Source organism: Neodiprion pinetum, chromosome 7, assembly GCF_021155775.2.
Source record: "Neodiprion pinetum isolate iyNeoPine1 chromosome 7, iyNeoPine1.2, whole genome shotgun sequence".
Classification (NCBI taxonomy): domain Eukaryota; kingdom Metazoa; phylum Arthropoda; class Insecta; order Hymenoptera; family Diprionidae; genus Neodiprion; species Neodiprion pinetum.
In genome coordinates, this window is record NC_060238.1 from 23,407,025 (window position 1) to 23,434,393 (window position 27,369).

A 27,369-nucleotide genomic window follows, 5' to 3' on the forward strand; every position below is an offset into this window, starting at 1 on the left:
ATGATACGATCGATCGAAAGATATTCGCGAGCAATGACGATTGTGAGGATAAAAAAAAAAGAAAAAAAAAAAAAAACGAACCAAAGATGCAAACGATTTGAAAGTTCCAACTATTTTTTCTTCTCCTTTTTCTTCCAACATTTTTGAATCCTGGAAAGTGGTTTTTTTTTTTTTTTGACTCCTTTTATTTTCCGTTTTGTACAGTTCTTAATTCGGCACCGTTCACTTGATTCATTTCAAGGATAACCAACCGAAATATAGTCGCGAATAACAACGATCGTTAGAAAAAGAAAATTATAAAAAATATGCAAATTATTACAAACTTAAACCTATTTTTTTTTTCGCTGCTTTTTCTCTTTTTCCTCCAACATTTTTGAATCCTTGAACGTTTTTTTATTTTTATTTATTTTTTTTTTTTTTATCTTTCTACTTTTCTTTCAACAAATTCGTTACCGTTCGCTGAAAATCCAAAATAATAATTGATGATAATAATGATATTAAATTATATGAAAAATTAAATTACGTTAAAAATGTCGAGCCGCGTAAAACTGCACATCATTTTCTTACTTCCTTTAGCTTTCTAATTATTTGACGATTCCGACTAGTTTTCTTTCCTCCTCTGTTCATTTATCGTCCATCGTTTACAGGCCGCCCGCTTTTTCTTTCACCACTTATTTTATACCAGCGGTTGAGTCTCGGAATTATCGTCTCCCGTAAAGCGAACGAGATGGCGCGAGCTACCGGAAATTCGTTGCATTGCACGTTCCGAGCTTCAGCCTCTCTACTCGGTCGATATTCAAGGAAACTGCTACTTTTTTTCATTCATTTTTATGCCTACGCGTATCCCGTCGCGTAACAAGTCGAGAGACGATGAATGGAGTCGTAGAAACAAGGAGAGGGAGAAAAAGTCGAGATTCAGGATCGATTACATATCTCTTACTTGTGTGGTTAGAAGGAATTATTTTATAATAATATCAATTATTTTTCTCCAGGTCCTTGTACAATTTATACCTTGAACGCAATTGTTATCATTGATTATTTTTCGTCCGTGGATAGTTATCGTTCATTCGTTTATTCGTTGATTCGTTCATTGCTGCCAGGCGAGTTTCTACCATTCATTGTCTTTGTAATAACGAGGCTCGATTTCCGTTCTTTTATTCGAGAGGTCGTTAGCCGTCGTTATATCACGCACTAATTGCGACATGACGAACAAAAAGAATAAGAATAAGAATAAGAATAAGAATAAGAAGAAAAAAACAAGACTGTATAAAATAATTCAGCTTTACCGAACCACCGAAATATTCATCATCAAAATTCGAACGAATTTAAACACGAGCATATAATTACGACAAAGTTTCGATTTGAAATCGCGTGTAATTTTTTCCAACACTTTGCTTTTCAACAATTCAAGACAAATTACAGAATCGAATCCTTATTTTCTCGTTGTTACGTTTTACCAACACTTTTCTTCTCCCTTCTCCGCTCGCGTATCGTCAATTAATTATACAACACGCGACTCGCGAATTGTTTTATCATTATCGTTCAGCTGCTGAAACGTGCGTTTTACATCGTCGTCTACTCAATGCTGCTGCTTCTGCTTCTGCCGCTGCGGATCTTCTTGCGAGAGTATAAAACCTTCCGGCGTGTGCAGTTCAGCCAGCAAACAAGCCAACTTACCGTATTAGGAAAGAGCCTCTCCGATCTCGTCGTCGTTGTCGTCGTTTCGCTTCTACATATACTTGAATACTTGCGGCGTGTATAAAGTCGTACCGATAGAATGCTCAATGAGTTTTGCAGAGTTTCACTCGCGCAATTTTTGTTGGCGGTGGTGGGGGGGGTGAAAATTTATAAAAGTATCGAGAAATAGTTGCAGAAGAACGGCGATAACGAATTTTTAAACAAGCGGATATTTCATTTATATATAATATATTTCAGATTTTCAAATCTCGTTGATCGATGTGTTGGTTTTGAAAAATTGTAGCTACCCTTAAATCGATTCGAGAAAGTTTGAAAAAAGAAAAAAAAAGAAAAAAAAAAAAAAAAATGTAGTGCCTTCGAGAGTGAAAACAATGGCGTAAAAAATCTTTAGCCGAATCATCGAGGTCAAGGGTCGAACCCAGGTTGAGTTGGCATGGATAAAATTCATGCATCGTGCTGCGGAGATTTTTATCGAAAATTTATCACCAAATTTTTAATGAGACAGCGAAACGACGTACTATAAATATATGAGTATAACAATTTGAAGGCGAGACGGTGTAAAAAAGGGCACGGAATGAAGAGAAAACAAAAAAAAAAAACATAAAATAAAAAATTCTCAATCCCCACATGCGAGACATTTCGTTGCATGCATGCATCGCCATTGCATATATATATATATATATATATATATGTTACATATAATATATCTGCTTGAATTTTTTTCCGCGCCCATTGTTCCGGGGGCCGGTTTCTTTTTTCTTTCAACATGGCTGCATGTAGGGTTGGATAAGGTTTGGGTACGTAATACTTTACAATACCAACCGAATCTGAGATGATATATATTTATCGATCGTCGATTCCGATCCGATTTTCACGTACCGTAACCGTTTCGAAGTTGTTTTACTAAATGCGATCGCGATTCGAATCTCTCATGCACGAAGAAGAAGAAGAAGAAGAAATGCGCGATCAATTATTTTCTCCTCGTCGAGAAATTAAATTTACCGCATTTCTACAACAGGGTATAACAAAAATCCTTCCCCAAAGAAAAAAAAGAAAGAAAGAAAACTAAAAACCGAATCAAAAACTGCAAAAATAAGAAGCCAAACGAAAATAACCAATGAAAAAAATTTGTCACTTTCGAAATTTAGTTTAAATTTAATTCAATTCAATGAAATTTTAATGTTTCGTCAATTTTTTTTGTTTTTTTTTTTTTTAATTTTTTGTCATGGGTTTTTCTTCCTCTTTTTTTATGACAGATTATTTCTACACGAGTTATGTTAAGATCGATCACTATCGTATAGTGATTGTTATTATTATTATTATCGTTATAGTGGACGGTTGATATTTTTGGTAATATCCTGTAGAAGAAGAATAAAGAAACAGCAATCACGTATGTCAGTAGACTGAATGCATTAAAACCAAGTCTCGAAGTTGAACGCTTGATAAATATAGCTGCATAATATTCATTAAGCATAATTACGCGTTGTTACTGCAGAGATTTGAATCGCGATGATTCTGATCTTTTTAATATACTTTGAATAATACTGTCCGACAATGAGTTTCGAGGATTGATTCAAATGTCGCGTGGCTGATGATCGAGACTACTATTCTAATTGTCTATACATGCTTATATATCATATATATATATATATATATATATATACACACATTTATATATACACATGATATATTTCATCGAGTAAATATGTACTTAATGTTAATTTCAATCTAGACGATCAATCTGAGAATGATTAATGGTCGAAGATGACGCGTCAGCTCTATGAAATTTCATCAAATTACTTTATTGTACCCGTATCGCTGTCGTAACTGATCGCTGTCACATCACGCAAGTGTCGAAATTGATAATTAGATTACAATTCGAGTAATTTATTCTGAACGAAACTGCTGTGACGATTTTTCGATTACATCTCTGGAGTAAAGAAATTGGATAATGCGAATTATGAATTTACTGTGTAAAAATAAGCTGTCGTGAAATAATTCGGGGGGGGGGGGGGGGGGGGGAAAAAAAACACTCACTCAAAAACAATCTAAAAGAAGAATAGCTCGAGATAAAAATAACTCGGGGCGAAAATAACCCGAGACAAATGTAAATTGTGATAAAAATGGCTTACGAAGAGAATAACCCGAAATAAGAATAAAAAATAAATAAAAAAATAACCCAAAAAAGAATAACTCGAGAAATAAATAACCCAAGATAAAAATAACCAAGGACAAAAATAACCCGAAACAAAAATAATCGTAAGAAAGGTAACCAAATAAAAATGTAACTCAGGACAAAAACAACCTCTGATAATAATAACTTGTGACTAAAAATAACCCATGACAGAAATAACGCAAACAAGAATAACCCGGATTCGAATAACTCGCGACAAAAATAACCCATGGCAAAAAAATCGACTAAACCTTACGTTACATTCTCTTGAATGAAACAAATTCAAATTATATTTTGAAGGTGATATTTTTTTCTATTTGTTATTTTTCTTTCGTTTATTATTTTTGGGTCAATTGGCCTCAGTGTCGTATATACATATCAGAAGTAAGGTTGTTTTAGAAATTGTGTTTAAAACAAAAAAATATACAGGTTATACAAATTTATACTAAAAATCTATATAAATTTATATAAATTTCTAAAAATTCGTCCAACTGTAGATTCAATGTTGTAGACGTAGTACTGAAAAATAAGATAAAATTAGTCCGTCATTCGCGAATGCGCGGCTTCTAGGCAACGCAATAATCTTTGTCGTATATTTATCATACGCCTTTGAAGCAATCGCATTTAGACAAATTGCATGAATATATTATTACATCTACACGCGTGATCCGCGATACGTTGTTTCTCCTGATCGGAATCTCTCTCTCTCTCACTCTCTCTCTCTCTTTCTCTTTTTGTTGCTGAAAACGAAACGTTTAACAAACACACGGACAAACAAACAAACAGCACGCGGATGACGCGGCGATCGAGATTCAGCTTCGGAAGATCTTGATCCAATTTGGAATCTCGCGATACTCTCTCGATTCGATCCATAATTGGCGTCTCGACAGCATTGGCTCGTTGCTTTATTCACGCCTTGCCGTTTTCCCCCTCTTTAATTTCTCCTTGTTCCCTTCTCTTCTCTTCGCTTCTCTTTTTCCCATTTCAGTGCAGTTGCAACGCTGCCGCTAAGGATTTTTTAACCACTTGATAATATCGGCCAATCTACGTCATTGCGCGTTACGTGGTCCGATGATCGTTGAACAGTGTGTATAAATTTATACGCAAACTTTGTTTATCCAAACCACGTGTCGTTTGTTGTTCTGCCGATTAATTATTTACCAACGTTTTCCGATGTTCAATTAGCCCCCCGGCTAATTATTATTGCTAACCGAACCTGACGCGGGACAATTTATTACGAATATACAGTGTTTTCGGCTCGGAAACATACTCGAGCTTTTCTACAATCAAGTGAACGCAAGGGAATTTAATTAACAGAGGTTGATATTGCCAATTATTAAACTGTTAGATATGGTGTACAATTTATTATATACATACATGGCATGGCTTGGACGCCTAATTATACGAGAAATAATAATTGACAGGGTCAAAGTTCGCGGGTTGAATTCAACATTGACGTGGAAAACGATGGTTTTCAACGAGGTTTAACTTGGCAACGTTGCCGTAACGAAACTTTTGGAAAGATTTGCTATTTTCTTATTTTTACAATGATTTTTAGAAAACTAAGCTTGCAAAAATATACGCGCATGTTTAGTTTTATTACGAAATGACGATTTTTCTTCATCACGAATCGTTACGAAAACTTGTGTTAAGGATAATTGAATTGATCCGCGGGATTGATGATTTTGGAACTTTTGAATTGTTTCGAAATCTTTTCGAAATGATTCGCTATGATTCTTTCGGAATACGAATACATTTTCAAATTTGCGACATCTTGTTGAAATTGCGAATAGAATTGCGATTACGGTGAAACTGTTGAGACGTTCAGATATTTAGGATGTTTTGTGTTTTACTTTACAACGTTTTGCCTTTTCTTTTAATGTGTTAATTTCTTCGCCTCCTCGGTCCACGGAAAAAGAAAAAAAAAAACAATCGATTACGATTCTCTACAACTGAATGTGAAAATGAATTTCGACAGTACGAAAATCATCGAAAAAAAAAACCCACAACAAAAAACAGGTTTTGTAAACGTTTGAATCTTACTTTTGTCCATGCATGACGCAATTTGTTGAGAAGAGAAGAAATAAAATACAAATAAATAATTATATGAATATGGAAACTTGACGATTCAGCGGAAAGGATAAAGTTGAAAAACTATAAAATCTTCAATAATTTTGCAAAATTGTTATTGTAAAAAAAGTAAATCGGAACTATTAAAAGCGTTCGAAAAAAATGAAATTTTTCTCATTGTAGATGCGGTAATTTCAGTGGATATGTAGTCAGTTTGTTGTTACAAACATTATCACTGTTGTCGTTATTATCATCATCATCGTCTGTTTCAAACCCAGCACAGAAATTAACCCTCGGTAGACGAGGCGGCGAGTGTCAGAATTCTCTCGTGTCTACGGAGTTTTGAATGCGGTTGTAATGTGCACGGACGTTTTGGAATTGTTGTTACACCGAATGACTAGAGACTGGGTTGGGTAATTAATTATCCCCGTAGCTTCGTACTATAAAATACATACATCAACGTTTCTCTCTGACACACACACGCGTCTATTATGTGTTTATATATAATAATAATAACAATATATATATACACATATATGCGTGTGTGCGCGTGTACGCACGTTTCACTTCACTCGCCTGAAACTTGGGCGAAAGGCTCGCCTTATTTACGTGTAGGTATGTTGTACCTTAATGTGGGCAGTCCAGGCACACCTTATCTTTATGATTTACGACGCGAAGTTGCCTGCTTGCAGCCAGTTTGATTGATTCCGTCAACTTTATATCCCACCGTTTGACGCAGGTATGTAACACCTAAAACCCGACGAGGCGAAACTCGGTTTCAATATGGGATATATGGTCGCTGGTTACAATTAGATATTTCAGATCGAACTTTGAACTCGATGAGAATGTTTATTTCAATACATAAATTTGGTGAGATTTCTTCGTTGTTTGTAACAGCGTTACTTATCGTTCGTTACCAGTCGGAATGAATTTGAGGGACGGGAGATAAAAATGTGTGATTTTTTGGGGCTGGGTTGAAGTTCCCGATTCGAAAAGCTCCGAAAGTTGAAGCGAAGAGATCAAACTTTGGGGAAACGGGAAGTTTCGATTGGTCGGAAATCCGACGGCTCAAAGTTTCTATACGCGAGATTCTGATAATTCAAGTTACGATAGAACAATGTACCGAAAAGTATAGTTTTAACAGAGTAAAATGCTTTTTGGCATTTTTTCCTTTCGGAACTTTGGCGTCTCGTCAAGGTTCGACTTCTTTGCTTCGAGTTTCTCCACGATAAAATTCGCAATATTGCGCTTTCGAAACTTTTCAAATTCGGAATTTCAACATCGGCCCTATTTTTATTTAATTATTTTAATTTTTTTTTTTTTTTTTACACTTCAAAATTATTACAGCGTTAATTCCCTTTCATCTAACACTGATTTTATCGTCATATTAATACTGTTATTTATTTATTACTATTACACGATCGTTATGTCGTCGAGGAAAAATAATTCCCACGATTGTTTTACAACACGAGCATGTCTTGTATTTAATACGAGAAACACTTTTACAGCCAATCGAGTTGGCCAATTTCTATATCATACCCGTCATTGACACACGTGAAAATATGTTGTTGCGGAAAAACGTCGTACTCGTATATCTGTACGCAATGATTAATTGAACATAGTTACGAACGATTATAAATAACGAGAACCAACTTTCTATCGACGTAGAAAAACAGGATATTTCAACATTAAAATCGTGCACGTAAATCGTGTTACAATTTTCGTAAACACTGTTTTTTCCTTTCAATTTTCCTCCGCATTATCGAACAAAATTTATTCGTATCCTTCGATATTGAAGGCGTAACACGCAGAGAATAGACAACAACGAAATGTGAATTCATTCTTCTCAGGTACCGTTTTCCATTAACGGATTATTCTAATAAATCGATAACGATCTTTGCCTCGCGGCGCCAAGTTCGTAATCCGTCATCGTCGTTTTTTTTTTTTAATTATTTTTAATTTTATTTAATCTTTTTCTTTTCACGTCGTTCTTTCATCCGTCTGTCCGTCATTTTCATACTTTCGTGTCTGTTTATTTTTCTTTTAGTAAATTCTTCTTCTTCTTCTTCATTTTTTTTTTTTTTTTTTTTTTCCGCTACCACTCTTCTAACCAAGTCCAAATGTGATAGACGAAAATTAAACGTTGCCCGAAACGGTATTTGGGTTAGGGCTATACGCCCGTTTTTTTTTTTTTTTCCTCTTCTCTTTTTGTAACGTACTCGGTACATTTTGTTTTTATTCTTCTTCTTCTTTTGCTGCACGGACTCGAATGAAACTTGTATTTAAAGTGAGGTTAATTGGGTTGAAAGGTTTTGCGTTAATTATCGGCTGCTGTTAAGCTGCTGCTACGGCTGTGTGTAGAATCCGACCTTCGCTTTGCGCGGCATCGATTATAATACAAGCCTGAGAAGTTTTTTTATTTATATATATATATATATATATTTTTTGAATTTAAAACACTCGAGGATAATCATCACACCTCTGATTTTATTTCGTATTCGATTTCTCACGAGTTTGCCCGAAGGATCGGAAAATCATTTTTAAAATTTACGTTATTACGAATTTTCAAAATATACAGTATAGTAATTTTTAATTAAGAAAAACTTTTTTAAACCGGAACTTTGGTTTTTTAATCTATGACGTCGGTCGTTGAGTTCGCGTTTTTTCTCCCCAGTCCAGTAGTCGAATTATTTATCTCGCAATCGTTTCTCCTTCGCGTTTTCTGCAGTCGTGGTAAAAGAGACTGTCGACTCGTTTGGCTGTTTCTTGCCTAAGGAGACTGCAGTCGCGTATGAAATTCGCAGAGTGTCGCATCTCTCGATATCTGAATCGTAAGTCTTTTAAAATTCGCAAATTTGACCAAGTATTGAAAAAAGTATCACAAAGAGATATTGAATCTAACGTGAGTCAAAGTAGAATCTTTGCGACAGAGTTACACGGTGGATTTTCACTTTTGTCTTTGGAAATAAATTTCAGCGGGTAAATAATTCTTCACACATATCAGATAAAATTGCAGTCAATTTTTGAATATTAAACAAATTTGCTTTTAAATACCAAGTAAAGTGAATTGAATTTAATTGTCAAAGTGAATTGGTCGATTCCTTCTTTGAAAAGAAAATCATCGTTCCTTTATAGAAATATCTTTCACGATTCTCGGAATTTTTTGTTATTACAGGCGGATACATAACTTGTCGTTTGATTATACAAAGTACACAAGTATCGATAAAAGAAAGGAATGAATCGAATTGATTCCGAATTGCGGTTGATCTTTTTCATTCAATGAATTAAACATAATGTATTCGTGTGGATGTATCGTATATACGCATATATGTGTGCGTGTGTTTCTCGATCGAGGCAAAGAAATCAGCACCGGAGGCAACTCACGTGTCTGAACTTCAACTTACGTACCTAGATACGGATCACTGCTGTGAGAGCATTAGCATAAATTTACCCAATCGACCTAGACTCTGTCAAGCCGTCGAGCAGATCTTGATTACACCGATTCCCGATCGATCGCGAATCGGTTCCTTAAATTATTCGCGTTATACGTGCACGGTGCCATTTTCTTTACACAAAACGATAAATGTGTAGGTAAAATAAAGCGAGGTTACAGAAATGGCGAAAATTTTGCATCGCAGTGAATTTTGTTAAAGAAATAAATATATACCGATTGAATATCACACGCAAACAAAGTTCGCGAACGGTGAACGATTTATTCTGGAGATTTTTTAACTCGGGGGTGAGAAATGTAATCGTTTTCGAAATGAGATCTTTTGTGTCTTGAAACTTGATCGGGAAGCTTGAACGAGGCAGAAATGACAGAAGGAATGTAAATAATTTTTTATAATTTAACTAAAATTTTGCACTCAATAAATCGCGACCAGAATCGCAACCTACGATGTAAAATAGTTAGATCCCATTCGTACTGCAGATGTAGAAAATGTAACATACGTACGGCGTGTGGAGAGTTTCTTTGGGTGTAAAATCGAAGGATAACTAGAAGCTGATGCAGCTCGGGAATAACTGGTGCTTGAATAGCTTGAGGCGGTTTATCACTCCGATCGAGCGTAACTAAACGGTGTATAATAAAATATAATATACCGATATAAAATAATCATCGGGAATTAATATTAAACACGTATGTCTTATATATCTTGTTACAACGGTGCGGGAAAATCGGTTTCAATTGAATAACAATTTGATTTCATATTGCAAGAGTTACCGTGATCGGCGTTTAATTTCAATTTTTTTTTGTGAAATTTTGCAGGAGGAAATCGGTGAGATAATCGAATCAGTGCCGTCGAGGCGATCGCGAGTATCGATCTCCGAATCGTCGGGAATCAGGAGCTGGAATTCCGGGACGAGATCGCTGCCGGCTACGAATCGACGGGGTGGTTTATCGAGATTTGAATACGAAGGGGCGAAGAAGAGTCCGTCTGAAGGACGACGCGACGACGTGGCTGTCGAATGGACCGACGATATTTTGGCCGATTTGAACTCGCTGATCGCTAACGAAATCGACGAGCTCAAAAGGAAGGAAGAGGAGGGATCGTCGAGGGTCGCGAGGATATCAGAGAAAAAAGGAAACGTGCTGGGGGGCGAAAAATTGGACAGGGACGAGTACAAGGATCTGCTACACGAGTTTGGAATATCCGACAGCTGCAGCGAAGCCGGTTCCGAGGACAATAACGAGCCCCGAATCCTGACGAATGGCTGCGATGAGAAGAGCCGAAGGTCCCCGATTTACGGCCGTCTATCGAGGGGCCCGAACCACTTGAATTCGGACTACGACGAGCCGCGGGACAAGCTGGAACCGGAAGCCAGGATCGGTAGGGACAGGAAAATCGGTCGGAATTTTTGCGGCTACGCAAGCTCGGACTACGACGAACCGGAACTCGAAGGTGGAAGTTGGGGGGGAAGTCGCGAGACAGATTCTAGTCCGTTAGTAAACGGTGCGGGTGTTAATGGCGACGTTAATAGCCAAATAATAAGTGATAACAGAGAAGGTGAAGGCGAGGATGGCAAGAATTGCAACAGTTTGTTAATTTCACCAAAGAATAATTACCTATCCAAATTACCACCGAAGTACAACGGCGCCTACAGGCGAAAAACGAGTCTTCCGATACAGCTTCAGGCTTGCTTTGATAAGCGGCGAAAAACTGACGCCAATCATCTTCAGCATCCTCAAAGACTTCAGATCAGGACGACCCAGAATCAGTCGTCGAAATTCAACTGCGGTAACAGCTTCGCCGACAATGATTGCTGCGGCGATAGTCAACCGGAATACGACGACGTTGTTTTCAATGAAGTCAGTAAATCGAACGAGATGATATCGAGGTCGAAATCATTGGAGAACAGCCTCGTACTGCCTCCGAAATCAGCGCCGGTCACGCCAACGGAGGACAAGAAATTGTTGTCCTTTTCAAAACTGTTGAGAAGACGGCAGCAGCCGTCTGTTGTGGCGAAAAGTTTTCAGGACACCGTTGTCCTGGTCAGGGTCTCGTCCCTGCCGGATCAGGATATTCTTCTGAACAATAACGCGGATCAAAGTGTTAAGCCGGGAAAAAATGTTCACCTCACACATAACATCAGGTCTATTTCTCCGATCAGTCTAAGGTCCGATCTGTCCGCAAAGAGATTGTCGGAGTCCAACAGTGACGTCAGACAGATCAGTCCTGTTGAGTTGAAGAAGTTTTCTAGTCTTTCCGGATCGGCGTCGAACAACGCCGCAGTCTCTCGCAGTTTATCCAGTGAATGTAACGAGGAGCATGCCGCCTATTACGAAGAGGAGAACTCCCGGAGGCAAGATCATCGTGACGAGAGGGTGTGCGTTGTTCAGGAACACAACCCCAGGTCCGGATCGGTAAGTCGGGTCGTTGTACGGCCGTTGGTAAAGCAGTAATCCTTACCGACATCCGTATCGGTAAAGCAGCATTCCTTACCGACACATATGTCGGTAAAACAGATCAGAAAATATTTGTTTTCTATTTTTGTTATTCAGCTGCCGATTTCCATGCACTCGCTTCTTTCCCGGCTACGGAACGGATATTCGTCCTCCTGCTGCCCTGACGGTGGTTCAAGTTTCGTTGAGAGTCAAGTCCCGTGTTCCGAAATTGGCACCCAAACGTCACCGGCGCTTTCGCGATGCTCGAGCGTTGGAACTTGGGTCAGCGATTTCGAGTCTCCCAGAGGTGAGTAGATCCGATTTTTATTCGATTGATTTGAAAAACTTTATCGATACGTTTCTCGATGAACTTTTCGCGAAATGAGGGGGAAAATTACCTGCGTGTGTCATCGAACAGCCGAATCGACCATCGACTCCCGATCAATGAGGGATGAATGTACCCTTTATCCAGGTTCACCGCAGGACACCGTCGACGATGATAACAGGTCATCCTCCTCCTCTCAAGACCTCTTGCAGAGCATGGACGAAATATCGTCTGGCAGTTTGTCACCGGAGGTTAACGATCCTGACAGAGCTTCGTCACCGCTGGAAAGCGGCATTGGAACCGCGAGTCCACCACGAAGCACAGAGCGCAGATTGAGCAAACGTGAGTATGATGGATAAAATAGAAAGTAGAGTAGTTTTATTTATGTCTATGCATGCAATGTTGTAAAACAGGAATTCCAGTTGCGCGTAATTTTACCACGCTGAAGTTAGTAACGACAACATAACAAATCGTGCGGAAAAACAGCATTTTTGTGCAATTGAAGGATGACTTTCAGGGGTTTGGCTTTGTAATGTTATTTCTAGGCGGTTTGGGGAAATTTAATAACAGTGCCCCGTCACCTCTTCGATTTACGACCAGAATTCGAATTTGACTAAGTCTGGGCAGCCACTTTGTCGTCACACACTTCGTATACTCTACGGTTTAAATATTGGTGTTCATACGTGGACGAAAGCACTTGTCAACTATTCGTGGCCATAATCTCTGCATATATAACCCAATTAAAGCAACTTTGAACGCAACTGGATCAAACAATGGTCAAAATTTGTAACAAGGTGACTAAAACCGTATAGATAAAGAGAGGATAACGATCGCCTAATATTTCACGTTACTTGGCGTACCCCTTTTTTGTTTCGACCTCTATCCCTCTTCTGTTTTTGCTCGTCATCTTGCCCCGCCTGTTCCGTTCTTCATAATCATCATCATCATCATCATCATCATCATCATCATCATCGTCATCATCATCATCTTCTTGTTAAATCGTTCGCCGGATCAGCACCCACCTACAACAAATGTCACCGTAAAGAAACCTGGGAGAGGATACGACGCAGACCTTCGAAGGTCAATACAAGGTCCGATAAGTACTTCGATGCTGTTACCGACGATGTTTGGGTCAGACGGGAAAGCGTTCACACACAGACGAGGGATCAGGACAATTGGTATCCTCAGGAGGCTGTCGACAGTAGCAGCGGTCTCGATGATTCCTTACCAAGGATGAAACCTTCCAGGCCGACCAATTTGCCTCTCGGTAATTAACCAACCACTTGCTTATACATTTTGGGAAATTCTCCGGACGATGATTTGTTTTACCTTGCTCTATCGTGTGTCTCTCTTCTTTCCCACGTGGAAAATGGACCGAAGACTCCTCGATTGAGTTGCTTTCCAATTCGCGGTGTAATCTCGTTTATTATAATTACATTTTTTTTTTCGGATCGTCAGGCCTTTCGACAACCGTCAGCAGCTCAATGAGCTCCGGTGAATTACTCGAATCACCACCAAGAGCACCGTCCTCACCGTCGGCTGCCAGTTTGCAGTTGAAACCAGAACCAATGACCATTGAACTAGGTGGTAAAAGTAGCAGTGCTCCTTTACTCGAGAACGGCGACGAGGGAAAAGGAAAGGACGAACACATGGTGGTGAGTTGTTTCTCCTCCTTGAATCTTTTTCTTGTTTTTTAATTAAACAAATTCGCGTAGCTGCGATTTCGTTCATCTGCGATAACTTGACGAGATTTTTTTTTTAGAATAAAACGGGGTATGGCTCTGATCGAATCAACTTACTTCGTAATGATTGATTAGTTTTAGTCACGTTATATTGGCAATTCCTTCGAGTTATTTTTAATCTGATTTCGAATCTGAATATATTTAGTCGCTGCTACTGTATGTTTTTCGATATTTTATAACCGCATGTTTTAATCATTCATTTATTCAACGGCAATGGATACGTCGACGTAATATATATACATATTCATTATACATGTGTGTATGTAGGTCTCGATCATCGACCATCGGTTTCTTTGCTTTACATTACATACAAACACCGACAAACTGGCATACGATATAAGCTACAGTACATAGTCCTTGGCTTGTATAAATAGCCAACTCCAGTCTTCGTCACATGTAATATTTCCCAAGCTCAGTTCCAGTAATAATATCAAACAACCACCGCGTGGCATAGTTACGTCACAGCTTTTATTCGATGCTAGTCCCCCCCCCCCCCCCCCCCCCCTTCATCCTTATACTTTGTAATTAATTATTATACACGTAGTTATATATTATTTATCGTTTATAACGGTACGAGATCAAGTGATTAAAGTTTTCGTCGGTGACGAATTTTCCAACGTATAATTATATCGCTACCACATGTTGTTCTCACATGTGCGTATGTGTATTTTTTTTTTTTTTTGCATCATTATTCAAATTTTTATTACTCTTTCTTTCTTCTTGGTTCTTTTTTTTTTGTTTTTCTCTACGAGAGCGAAGAAAATTTCGATATTTTGAATATTATTCTATTTTGTTAAACACGGATTCAAAGAGTGTGGATTTATTTAAGATCGAATCGTGCTCACGCAGTCACAGTTTCGTTTTTTCACAATCAGGGTCGTCAAATTCGTTAGTGAGAAAATAGAACACGAACGGACGAAAACGGCGATGAAAAAAAAAAAGAAACGTATTATAAATGAAAATGAGTTGATCTGCGTTTATTTATTTATTTATTTATTTGTTTTTTTTTTTTTTGTTTTTTCTTGCTTCCGTTTTACATTTTTCGAGCCTAAAAGTGAACCGAAAAATGACGAAGATGACAAATTCTTTTGCCAAATCGATTTATTGCGATTGCCGCCACGAGATGTGTTATCTTTGAAAATCTGTATGTACAATATTTATATCAGGCGATTTGAAAACGCGTCAACACTTTAAAACTGTATAATATCGTAGAATTACGTGTGGATGAAGTTGAAAAGATGCGAAGCAAAACCGCGGATGGAAACCCGAGTGATTTTGGTATCCCGAAATGAATTTGTGTTTTTTTTTTCTTTTTCTCGTTTCGTCGTGGCCGACTTTTTTCCACCAATTTTATTTTCAATATTCGCGTAGTTTTGCTGTATCTGTAATATCGACTCTGAGATTCAAAACAAAAAAAAAAAAAAAAATCCGAAACTTGTACAATCAGCTGTCTTTTGACTATGTATGTAAATGTACAGAAAACGGTAAAGTTTCCTGAATTCTCAGTACAATTTTCAAGATTCGACCGATCATTCCGAAATGTGTAAAAAAATTTGCGACTCGTGATTCCATTAGACGAATTTCAATTTGTTGCTGTTTTAGTTCGTCGGATGAGAATAAAGAAAAAAAAAAACCTCGAATCCGTCGATACTCTCGAAAGCTTTTTTCAGTTACTTTTAGAGTTTCTTATCATTTTTCCTCAGGCTTGTTTTTCTCGTACCGTATTGTTTATTTATTAATTTTTTTTGTTTCTTGTGTACAAATAATAAAATATTACGCATAAACAGCGATACATTTGTGAGGATCTTCTCAGTTTAAAGCCAGCGTTTGCATCAACGTACAACTATTTCTATAACATCGAAAGACGCGGCGGTGAGAAAAGCTCTTTCATATATACACCATGGTGTTGGTAAGCTCGGCGGGTGAGCTTTTACACATCCCTGAAGGCTGGCGGGCATCGGTCAAAGCTAAATGGGCAGCGAGCCGCGTTACTCGAATTATATTCGCATGATACACCTCAACCCTTCTACCGACTCTAAACACGCGGAGAAAACAAGCCCGTTTTTCGTTGCGCTGCAAGCTCGTTCCAAGTTAGGGTTGGGCTTGACCAAGGTGAGCCCGACCTTTTCCGAAGAGACGGGGATGGAGGAAGAGAGAGAGAGAGAGAGAGAGAGAGAGAGAGAGAGAGAGAGAGAGAGAGAGAGATGGAAAGCAGAAGAAAGAAAAAAAAAAAAGAAAATGTTGACGAAATAAAAGGGGAGAGTGAAAAATATGGAGAGGTAAAAAAATTAAAAATCTTCCAGTTAACGGGGTGGGGGGGGGGGGTGAAAATTTGAGAAGATCTGGGAAAACACTGGATTTCGACAAGGCGTTTGCTGTACACTTACAGCTTTTGATATTTAAAAATAACCGAAAAATATCTCGGCAAGAAAAATTCACAGTGTTACACTTAAATTATTTTATCACACGGCATCGAATTCCATTGATTATTCTACGACGCGTTTTTGCCGCATCGCATAAATCGAACCTGCGAATGAAACATTGCAACAGATATTTGTTGAGGATTGTAAAAACTACATATGAATGCATCACGACGACGCCGAGATTTTTAACACAAAAAAAAAAAAAAAAATCAACAGCTTGAAAATTCGATGAAATATTATTTTTATCAAGAGATTTTTATCCCTCGTACGTCTTGTTTTATGTATTTTAAAAACACACGGCATATTTTCAAAGCAGGTTGCCGCCGGGTTTTTATTTTCAACTGAAAATTCCATTCGGGGGATTTTCGTGATCTCATTTTCTCCGTAAATCGCGTTGTTGTGTTTTTTTCTTTTTCTTTTCTGTCCTCTTCCTTTCTTCTCATTATTCTTATTATTAATGTAATTCTCTTTCATCAGCATACTTTTTCTCAACAGTTTTTCTGCTTCTGTTCCTTTCAGGTCATCCAGCAGCCTCGATCACAGTCCGAGCGTCATTTGTCAGGTGAGTTTTTATACACATAATGTTTAATATTATCAATTTGTTGCACATAACCAAACGCGATGTGATGTAGGTACAATCTTAGCAAGAAGAATGAATCTAGATAATATTCTAGATCTGCGCTTTTCTTATATATTTAATTTTGCACAGCTGTTAGGTATTGCCGATTTAATATTTTTACTCTCTGATTCGTCAATCCGATTATTGCCGAGTGATTGGCAAGTATTCGAGAATTCAACTAAATACAATTGAGGAAGAGGAGAAAATATCATTAGATTTTATCGTCGAAATATTTACATTTACCATTGTTACACAAATATTACAGTGAGAGAAATTTTTATTTCCGGTTACCGCTCAGTTCTTAACTGTTTTCATTTTTTACCGCAATCGACAAAATATAGTTCTAGGTAGAAAATGAAAATTAGTTTTCTACCTGTTACCGGAAAGTCTAGTATCCGTTACTATTCCCAGTGTAGGGTCTTAGAAAATAAAAATAATTTGCGGTTTTCCACCATGGGACCGTCTAAAAGTTTGTTCAGGTTAAAAGAAAAATGTTTTGTAAAAAAAAATTAGCGTTCTACGTTACGTGAAAGCTCGCGCTCAGTTGACTATCACTTTTATACCATTTTTTTTTTTTTTTTTTCTCCAATTTATCGTGAGAACGTTTTTTTTTTCTTTCTTCTTCATTCCTTACATTAATCACAATATCAATTTACCTCACTAAGAAGAACCACACTTGTGATAATAAGTCTTCAGTTCATGTCTCAGAAGTGGATCGGACGATTTTTTTATTATTAATTGAATCTCGTGAAATAGTTATGATTCAATATGAACTTTCAATTTATGAAAATAAGATTTCCCGATGATATATCGTTGTGTTATGAATCGTGATATTTGGGTTGAACACAAATGTCTGGACAGAAATAATAGTTAACGTACTGCAACGTGTTTCTTTAAAAATTTGAAAAAAACGTGAAAGAAAGTGAAAAATCATATTTTCACAGTATCCTTCTTTTAACTTGAACGAACTTTTTTTCCGGTTCCCACGGTGGAAAATCTCAAATTATTTTTCTTCCCAAACACCCTGATAAATACGTATAATATATATTCTTTTCACCTCTCATTCCCCCTTTGATTTTTTTTTCGTTATACATTATTAATTATTTTTTCTCGTATTTTCTAATCTCTCTCGTTCAGCGCTTGATTTTATACATGTAATTTCACACCCTCTCTCTCTCTCTCTCTTTCTCTCTTTTTCTCTTTTTCTCTCACCGTCTGTCATTCCCATCTTTCGCCCCTAAAAACCCGCGACAATCAGAGAGCTTTATCAATTTCGTTGCCGCCCGACCCATCGTTTGATGAAAAATTTTTTTCGTCTAGACTCTAAGACCTTCGAAAGAAGAAATAGAAAGAAAAAAACATCAACCTTTCTTTCACGACTTTTTCCCTCGGAACTGAAAAATTTTCCAACCACACGCGCAACGTGCACCGTTTCTGTCTAACGTTCTGTGCCGTATTACCAACAACCCCCAACTACTTGCTATCTGTCCGCGCGACGCTTTCATAATTGTAGAATAATTAATAATCGGTTGACGTGCCGATATATATATATATATATGTATATATATATATATAAGAAAAAAAAAAAACGGAGTAACACCGAAAACAAAAAACCAAAGAAAGAAAATGAAACATCGAAATAGTTGATGAGATAATTTGGTATAGAAGGAAGTGAAAGATAAGAAAAAAAAATAATTAAATATTTTTCGTCGAACGTTGGGGGATGAAAAAAAAAAAATTTGAAAAAAAAAAATCGAAGTAGGCTCCGAATTTGACCCTCTAAAATTTTTTCAAAGACAGCCCGCAATCGTACGCAAATTTTTCCACCATAACTCCCATAAATCGTGAAGTGATCGTGCGATGTTTATGTAGGTATTGGTACGTACGAATACACATATATACCAGATGCGTGTATAAATAACGACTTAACGCGAGTTCGCAGCCTCGCGTTTGTTTTCTCTATTTCTTGTGCCGTTTTTTTTTTTTGTTTTTTTTTTTCTCACCACCGTCTTCTTACCCCGTTTTTATCTTTTCTTCACAATCCTTCCGTCTTTCCGTTTTTTTTTTTTCTCCGATTCTGTTTTTCCATCTTGGTGCTTTCCTGTTTTTTTCATTTGCTTTCGTTCTTTCGTTTTTTTGTGCACTCGTATTTGTTTGTTTCGTTTTTTTTTTTCCTTTTTTTTTTTCCTCTCTCTTCCGTTTCTCGTATACATATATTTGGGTATGCAATGCGTGCCGTTGACGCGACGGTTTAAAATCGCGTCTCGCGATTTTCTCTGCAACCGGTGACTGTATTCTTGCTTTGCCGTCGAGGTCGTTTCATCTCCTCCTCCTCATCTTCTCTCTGTCTCTCGTCTACCTTACACTTGCCAAAGTAGCTTGCATTTGTTGATTTTTCCTTCAAATATCCCAGCTGTCGAGAGATGGGATAAGAGAAATACTCATATATGTATATGTATATATATATATATATGTATATATATATAATATATGTATAAAGTGAACGAAATAAAAGAGAAGATCAAGATGGAAATTAGAAACTGTATCGCGAAATTATTCACATGCAACATATTGCAATATATATATATATATATATATGAATAATCCGCTTCCGTTTTCATATTTCTTTCTATGTATTCTCTACTTTCGTTCGCGATTTTGAAAGAGAACAAAGTGATGAAAGTTAGGATAAAACATCGGATAGATTATGTAACAGATAATATGGATCTTGATCTCGTTCCCCTGTCTATGTAACAATTTTTTCCTTATGCAAAATCTGGCTTCGCGATCTTATCGATTTATGCATTTGCGATTCTTTGTCGCTCATTTTATGCCCGTTTCTTATAAATATGGATACATAATTCTATATATATATATATATATATATATATATTATCGATCTGCGTGTATGTATGTGTATGCAAATATTGTTTGCTACTTTTTTTTCTTCTCTTTTACTTAATTACTTCCCCCTCGTCCCACAATCTTGATTGGCCGACTTTTCCGCATTCAATTCTTTTCACATTTTCTGACAACAAATGTGTATGAAACGTATATTTGTACTTTTCGTAATTTATATTTTTTCACTTATAGATTCTAAACAAACACCGAAAAATCGATAAAATCCAATAAAATATGATTATTTCTTTTTTTTCGGCTTCTCTTTTGAAAGATTAAAATATCTGCTCGGTTGTCGATAAAAAAATTCAAATCATCATTGTTGTCAGAAAATCTAGTATTTTAGTGCTGGTTGCTATTTTAATTTTTTTTTTTTTTTCATTTACTTGTCACTAGCTTACTTTTCAATATTAAACTGTGTGTTGAAAAATCAAATTGTTGTTGTTTTTGCTGTTCGTATTTTTTTTTTTTTTTTGTTTTTGATGTCGCAATTTTTTCACACACCGAGAAACTTCAAAAAATCGGTGTTTCTTAAATTCCAGCCTTGTTATTATACCTAGATTTTTGTTTATACGTCGTTAGTGTTGAAATTCGATTTTCTGTATAATGTGTGCACAAACACACACACACACACACATTTACAATAATAACAACAATAATAACAATAATACACAGATTGAGTTGAAATTTTACCAACACAGCACGTGTTCGATGCATGGGTTTGAATTTAACGAGTAAATTTTTCACGATCCTTTTTACGCTTTTCACTTCGTCTAATGTTTTGTTCTTCGGTCGGAGTGTTTTTAATTTTTATTTTTATTTTTATTTTTTTGTTATCATTCGATTTTACAGCTAGCTCGTCGGAGTGTAAATATTTGATTGTTTCCTTCCAGCAAAACAAACGCAAGTGAATTTTTTCTTTAATTTCTTTTTTTTTTTTCTTTTTTTTTTTTCTTTTTTCTTCCCCCTCTCACTTCCACGTCTATTTTCAACTTGCAGTCTATTTCCAATTTTTTCCACCAACACCTTTCTCTTCTGCTTCACGTTCCCGCGTACAAATATATTATATGTACAAAAATATGTACACAATGTACCCGACTGTATGTATATACATATAGGTATACAAAAGTCGAAGGACTCGCGTTACGCGCCACAGTTATAATATTTCTAATTTTAGTCTCCGTTGATATTGCTGCTTATTTTTTCTCTTTTTTTTTTCACTTCTAAAACACCCGGTGTTTTTATTTTTTCTTTTCGTTTTTTTCTTCTTCAAACAAGACGAGTATTTAGAAGCAAAACTTAGACCAACCCCCTTAGAAAAAAAAAAAAAAAAAACCCGCTGCGAACGGATACAGATTTTTGAAATTCTTTGTTTTACACACGACGTCGATTAATATTTATATACGCGAATCATCCGCATATTGCATCATCCGTGTGTCTGAATCGATGAGTGCTATGATAATCGACGCGTTAATATATCCGAGAAATTTGAAATATATCTTCTTTTTTCTTCTCTTCTTCTCTCGAACACCTAATTTTAAAAATCTCCGCTGTACAATATTTCATACGCTACGTTGTTGTTGTTGTTGTTGTTATTATTATTATTATTATCATTATTACTTTACTATATAACTATGTACAGTGTATATACGTATAAAAGTTATATCGGTACAATACGTAAGTTGGTGAACCTTTTTGTTTTTTTTTTTTTCACTTTGCGTACACGCGCTTCAATCTGCGTGCCAATTGCCGCGTGGGTGATTTATACCGAAATTGAAAAAAAAAAAGGAAGGAATTGTATCGTTTGGTTGAATATCTGTTTAGAAATTATGTTTAATTATATACAACGTGCAAAACGTTTTGAGCGATATTCGACTAATTTTATAATTTGGAAGAGAAGAATGAAATATAATAACAATCGCTGTGTGAAACAAGTAAGCGAATTAATGACAGAATAGATACAACCACTTGCAAAATATTTAATGTTCGTTTTCTTATTTTTTTTTTTTTGTCGTTTCTCATTAATTAGGAAAAAAACGTAAAGCGAAAAGAAACGATAGAAATAATGTATCATAAATTTTAAACAGGCAAGTACAAGAGAAGAGAAAAAAAAAACCTTTACGTTGCTCTTTTCGGTTTGATCAATCTTTTCTTCTTCTTCTTCTTTTTTTTTTTTTTTTTGCTTCAAACTCTTGTCCTGAAACTTACCGTGTACCTAATACCGTACGATGTGAGGCGGGGTTGAAATTTCGAAAAGTTTCGAAATTGCCGGATTCCGAATTTTTTTTTGTTTTTTTTTTTTTGCGGCGTAACTTAACGTAAAGAAATCAGACCCTGACAAAGTTACGAAAGGACGTGATGTAAAAAATTAAAAAAAAAAAAAAAAAATGCGAAACATCGAAATTCCGAGTGATAAAAAAAAATTTTCAGTTCCGCAAATTTCTCCACCGCTCAGATCTTTCCTTGTTTTGGATTTTCGATATTCTTACCGTTCGGAAAATCCTTCTTATCGTATACACGCGTATACGCCACGCAGCTAGATAAGGATTTCGGACGCCTGCGCCTAACCGAGTTTTGGCGCCGTGCGCGCGATTTCTGTTATATGGCAGTGATCGTCGGTTCCTCGCTCGGCGTTGGCAGTAATCAGAGGCGTCGCGACGCCTTCGCGCAGTCCGCGTGCAGCGTCGTTCGCGATAACCCCGGATTTTCGCGCGTTATTTATTAACGATATGCCACGTTGAAAATAAAAAAAAAACCGATAAACCGATTATCTTTCCGGGTATTAGGTTTTCGTTATCCAATTACTCGTGCATCGTGCATATATTTTCGATCATATTCTCGCGACGATTGATCCAATTTTTTGTTCCTTCTCTCGTTTCTTACGTGCGTTTTTTTTTTTTTTTTTTCTTTTCCCTGCACATGAATTGCACGAGGTTAACAAGCGTCGCGTGTGAATTTTGTTCTGTATTGTTTGGTTCTTGTTTTTAAAATCGAGAATTTGTTGAACGATTTGTAGAATAAAATAAGAAAAAAAAAACAAATATATAAACCAGAACCGTAAGAAAAAAAAAAGACTGAATAATTATAATTACACCGCAGTAATGATAATAAATAAATTGAGGATTGAAATTTATCCTAAACTGATACATGACCATTGATATGAAGAAGGAATAGAAATGAGAAGAGAAGAGAAGTTCGCTGAGAAAATTTTCAGAATCCTCTGAATTGTTGATTTTTTATTTTTTTTTATCTTCCATAAATATTGTATTTCGCGTGTTCGTTATTATAATATCGTGGTTTTCATTCACGATGCGTGTAAAATCGGGTGTGGAAAAGAAAAATGAAATCTGTTTGATGAAAATTTATCGCTATAATATCGTATTATTGTTATTATTGTTGTTATTGTTAATGTCGTATCCGCGGTCAGGAGGCTAAATTATTATATATATATATATTTTTTATCGCATACGCGTATCAAACCGCTGTAATTATGCGAAACCTAACGTACAATAATATACAATGTTGTGTTGTCGTTAATTTTAACATACGTGCATATGTGTATAATATATGTATGAAAAAATTAAACTACTCGTCGTCGGTAAATTGAACAAAGAAGAAAGTGTGTAACTACAAGGTACAAAAGAAATAATAAAAAAACAAAACACAAGTCAAAGTAAAACAGAAAAAAAAAAAGTAAAAACATACGTCAATCAAGATAATATATAAATCAAAGAAGTAATTATAAAGAGAGAGAGAGAGAGAGAGAGAGAGAAATTCTTATAAAACTAAAACTTAACAAAGGTATATACCACGCATTAGATAAACTTAGATTATTTTATTTATTCGGTACAATTGTACTACGTTGATTTAGTATCGATGATGAAAAAAATACGGTCAAGGTGCGGTTTTTTTTTTTGTTTTTTGTTTTTTTTTCCCCCTTCTCCCATCCGAGGCTCTTCTCAAATTAGAACGTATACGCGTATAAAATACAAGAGAAAAATTTATAATGTCGATATAAATCTGTTTGTGTATGTATGTAATAATTTTAATTTTTTAATTTATTATTTTTCCTCATTTTACTCGTCAAATTTCTTTCTTCGTTCGAGGAAGAAATTAATCGTCATTCTCACATCGATGTAAACGTTCGCGTCGAACTTCAGTATCCAACTCCGATTCTACGCGTTGCGTATTATACGTACGTATTTTAAATATGTACGGATGTAAATTTTACTTAAATGCTTTAGAATACGGTTTTTCTGTCCGCGTCATTCAAGATTTGAACGGTGAGATATATATATATATATATATATATATATATATATATATAAATATGTATATATATATATGTAAGCGAAATTAATAATTGACTTTTGCGTGATCTAATTTAGCGTATAATCAGATTCTATCGGTATTGTATCATCGTTGCGTGGCAATTTGTAACGAGACTATTGTAATCTTCTGGGGAATAATGGAAAGTTGTCGGTTTCGCGATCGGCTTACCTAAAAAAAAGTCGAGGGGGGGAAAAAAAAGAACAACACCCATAGTCACGTTAAACGTAATTATAATTAGTATTGTTGTATCGCGATTCCTCGAAGAATTTTTCATATTTTTCTTTACCTTTTTTTTTTTCTTTTTTTTATCTCGCTTTCGCTTTTTTAACTTGTTAAATTTTACAGTCGAAAATCTTACGCCGCAGCTTGAAAGAGGAATAATTGTATAAAAACGCGTAAGAATGGCGAGTTAAACAGCGTCTGTTTTGCGTTTATATGCTGAAAATTGTGGAGCAAAAACTTCATTCGTTAACACCAACGGATGGATTCTGTAAATTAAAACTGTTGGAATTGTGCGAGGAAATTTTGTACGATTAAATATTTTGCACGCGGCGTGTTATTGTCAATTATATGTTTTCTGCTTATCGAAACGTTGAATCTGTTTTGTTGGTAGAAAAAAGCGAGTAGAGGAAGCATTAAAAGAAACAAAACGCGAATATTTGAGAAACGTATAGTTATTGCGAATTATATCCATCAAAAAAATTTCTCCAATTGACGACAAAGGATTTGTAAGAATAAACTGAAAATATTGTGGAGAATGAAAAAAAAAAATGATAAAGTAATTTTCTACGAGATCGCGATCTTGAAAAACTTCCAGCGTATTATAACCGTGCGTGAAGCAACATGTGCAATAAGAGAGAGAGAGAGAGAGAGAGAGAGAGAAAAGGCCGCGTTTCGAAGGGGAGCTTTTCGTTTATTTGTTCCTGTCGGAATCTAATAAAACGAGAATATTCGCGTATAGTTGAGCAATACTCATCTTCTTCTGCCATCTCTTACTTCGCCTCTTATTTCTCCTTTTTTTTTTCTTTTTCTTCTTCTTAATAACAACTCCGCAGTACAATTGATAGGTTTATGCCAAACTCGTTTTATAAAATTTGAATCCTTGGTTGTTGTTTTTTTCTTTCGTATTTTTATTTGTTTATTCATTTATTTTTTCAACGATTTTCCTTTTATTTTTCATCTCCAAAATTCTTTACGTAAATTTTATCACGACGAAGAAAATATCTCTGTGAATTTTCCTTTCCGTGAAAAGAAATTATTTCTTTGGTATGCGGTATTTCAAATAGTTTTCTCTAAACTATCGGCGACGAGTTTTATTCCCTTGTATTGGCTACAAATCTTGCAAACTTTCCTCGCCGTATTCCGAGGGCTTTACAATTTGCAATAGCCAGACCATCGATTCAATCCTGCAACAGCGGTTCAAACGTCGGGAAAAGTATACAGGATATTCTGTGGTGAAAATCTTTCGCACGCGACAATGAGGCGGGGGTTGGAATTCGGAATTTTGAAAAGTTTCGAAAGCTCCAAATTCCGAGCTCTTTGGCGGGCGAAACTTACAAGTTAATGGTCCGAAACCCGAAACTCAAAGTTCCGGACGGACAAAATGCCGAAAACGCGTAACTCCGACAAGTCGAAGCTTTGAAAGTGCGAAAATGAGAAAATGAAAATTAGTTTTCTAGTATCCGTTACCATTCTTTCTCATTACGATCACAGTTGCTATATTTTCTTGCAACTGTTGGGAAAATTTAAGGCTTGCGCAAGAATAAATTGACGTTAAAGCCTTGTTCGACTAAAAAAAGTAGAATAAACCTCAGAAACTGATTTTGCGTTGCAATTACCAAAAAAGTTTCGTAACTTCAACAATATTCAAACAGTTTTTTTAACGACACCTGTTTTACCGAAATTTTTTTTATTTACCGTGACAAATGAAATTTTTCTCATTGTACGCTGTGTGAGTATATTTTAATTTTCGAAATTTTACTCCATCGAAACTTGACTTTTCGGAAATTTTCTCCCTATCGTAACTTGAATTTTCGCAATCATATATTTCGGAACTTTGAGCCGTTGGCTTTCCGACCATTCGAAACTTTGTTGTTTCTCCAAAGTTTGCTTTCTTTACTTCAAGTTTCGCCACCAAATAACTGGAAATTGAGCGCTTTCGTAACTCTTGAAAATTCGGAACTTCACCCCGCTCCCGAACGATTTGCAAAAACTGATAAATGTAGAAACACAAAATTTTATTATAGTCAAATTTTTGAAACGTGTTTTTTCGGTCAAATTTTTTTCCCCCTCTCATCTTCTTCTCTCATTTCTCCCACCAATTCGCGCTGCTGCGAGATGATACATTTATTTTACCTCCGAGGCAACGGTTTCGCGCTGCGATTACTTTTGTGAAATAATCATATACACATTCATATATATTACGTACACATATACCGAGAAACTATGACCTCGGCTATTTTTTTTTTTTTCCCCGAGGAAGATTTGCCCGCCAGTCGGGAAGTAAACAGATTGCACGATAGTCCGAGAGTCCGACGCGTTTTTACGGCCAGATGCTGCGGGATTCATAGGTAAACTGTTTTTTCCCGCCAATTTCAATCCCACCGCCAAACACGCGAAAGATTATTAGATTTTTATTTTTTATTAATTTTTAAGATTATCATTACAAATACACGCACAGATCGCAACAATCGATAAAAATATAATAATCCATTTTTTTTTTTTTATCCGTAGATAAGGGGAAAGTAAAGAAAAAACTTTTCAACGACTGTAACAATTTTTTATTTTATTCTTCTCTTTCCCCGAGAACAAGAATTAATACTATTTGTTTTTTTTTGGTTATCTTGCCTGAATTTTGAACTTCTACCTTGACCGCACTTCTTTAATTGCAAATTGAGTTTTGTTTGTTTTTTTTTTTCTCTCTATTTTCTTTTCTTTATCCTCAACTTTGCGCAAATGTTGTAGAAACCGTGAGGAATTCAGCGTTGTTTGAAGAGTTGTATTCAAAAAATAAAAAAAAGGCTGTGAAACTTGGTTACTCTCTGATGGAAATAATAATAATAATAATAATAATATTAATATTAACGATCTGAGACGGTTCAAATTCTTGTACATTTGTTGTCCAATAATAAGGAAACCGTTGTGTTACGCTTAATCGAAAGATAAGAACTGTGTTAATTAAACGTGAACAGAAACAGAAACAAAA

General features: G+C 36.0%; 1 protein-coding gene across 6 annotated transcripts in view; it reads left to right on the plus strand.

The window, feature by feature from the left end:
* cv-c (crossveinless c) overlaps positions 1 to 27,369 on the plus strand; it is a 186,760-nt gene that overhangs the window by 72,704 nt on the left and 86,687 nt on the right. For 4 of the 6 annotated variants that reach the window (XM_069137569.1, XM_046633897.2, XM_046633896.2 and 1 more), the window contains 6 exons: positions 10,209 to 11,804; positions 11,943 to 12,132; positions 12,244 to 12,492; positions 13,166 to 13,417; positions 13,609 to 13,805; positions 16,835 to 16,877. In XM_069137569.1, coding sequence (XP_068993670.1) covers positions 10,209 to 11,804; positions 11,943 to 12,132; positions 12,244 to 12,492; positions 13,166 to 13,417; positions 13,609 to 13,805; positions 16,835 to 16,877 — 2,527 coding nt within the window. The remainder of the gene's footprint in view (positions 1 to 10,208; positions 11,805 to 11,942; positions 12,133 to 12,243; positions 12,493 to 13,165; positions 13,418 to 13,608; positions 13,806 to 16,834; positions 16,878 to 27,369) is intronic. The other 2 variants (XM_046633898.2, XM_046633899.2) reach the window with 2 other exon arrangements.